The following is a 1,062-nucleotide window of genomic DNA, read 5'->3' on the forward strand; positions in this document are numbered from 1 at the left end:
AGTGGGTGAGGCTGGCAGGGGTCCCTCCCCATGGTCTTCTCCCCACTCCTCCAGACCCACTACCCCTTACATACTGGCACTGGAGCCAGGGTCCAGCTCCCTGCAGCTGGCACACTGCCTGCCCTGCACAAGCAGGCAGTTTGCTTCAGCACCAGGGTGAGGGCCAACCATAGAGACGCTCTGGCTTCTCCCAAAGCATCTCTGTGGAGGACCCAGCCTCTGGGTGCCTGTCCTGCTTTTTTTCACTGCATTTTTTTTGACCCCTGGAATCTTTTCTTGTTCCTGCACGTGCCTCTTGCAGCATCTCAAAGGGCTTTGAGATGCTGCAAGACGCACATGCGGGCTCATTTGGATGCACCCATTAAGTGCTAAGTAACCTACTTTGTGTAATTATTTTTTCTTCAAATTCTCCAATAGCCATTTTGTCTTTCCAGTTAAGAAAGTTTGCAAACTCCAGATAGTCAATCAGGCCATCTTTATCCAAATCACAGTAATCAAATAAGGCATCCAGGAGCTCTTCATCTAGATCCAAATTAAGTTGAAAACAGGACTTCCGCAGCTCTTCTTTGTCTATCTTCCCATCACCATTCTGTACAAACAAAACATAACAGTTTACTGTAGCGAACACATTCAAAGTAGGAACCGTGATCTAAGCCAGTGGTTCTCAACTTTTTTTGACTCAAGGCACTCCTCATTTGACTCAAGGCATTCCTGAGAAAATTCCAGCTCTTAGCTATTTTCACAGCAGAGTGCAACAGGTTTGCAGCAAGTTTGCCCAGGCTTCTGATTGGCTGAGGGGCCCCAGAAGTCCTGCCCCTCCCTGGAGATTGACAGATGGGACTTCCAGGACCCTTCAGTGAATCAGAGGCATGGGAGGGGGGGAGGGTCTGCCATGCTCTGCCACAAAAAACTCCCCTCCACTCCCCTGCCACCTCCTTCCTTCAGGACATCAGGACTTCCTGCCCTTTTCTGTTTTTGCAGCCCTCTTTTTTTCCCCCTGCTCACTGCCTATTTCACATCTTTTTGTGGTCCCCACACTTTTTTGTGGGGACCAGGCTTTTC

General features: G+C 49.4%; 1 protein-coding gene across 1 annotated transcript in view; it reads right to left on the minus strand.

Moving 5' to 3' along the window:
- Positions 1 to 1,062, minus strand: part of EFHB (EF-hand domain family member B) — a 34,255-nt gene that overhangs the window by 9,718 nt on the left and 23,475 nt on the right. Inside the window, exon 10 of the mRNA XM_019508739.1 lies at positions 382 to 589. Coding sequence (XP_019364284.1) covers positions 382 to 589 — 208 coding nt within the window. The remainder of the gene's footprint in view (positions 1 to 381; positions 590 to 1,062) is intronic.

This window comes from Gavialis gangeticus, unplaced genomic scaffold, assembly GCF_001723915.1.
Source record: "Gavialis gangeticus isolate Ggan-Ray unplaced genomic scaffold, GavGan_comp1, whole genome shotgun sequence".
Classification (NCBI taxonomy): domain Eukaryota; kingdom Metazoa; phylum Chordata; order Crocodylia; family Gavialidae; genus Gavialis; species Gavialis gangeticus.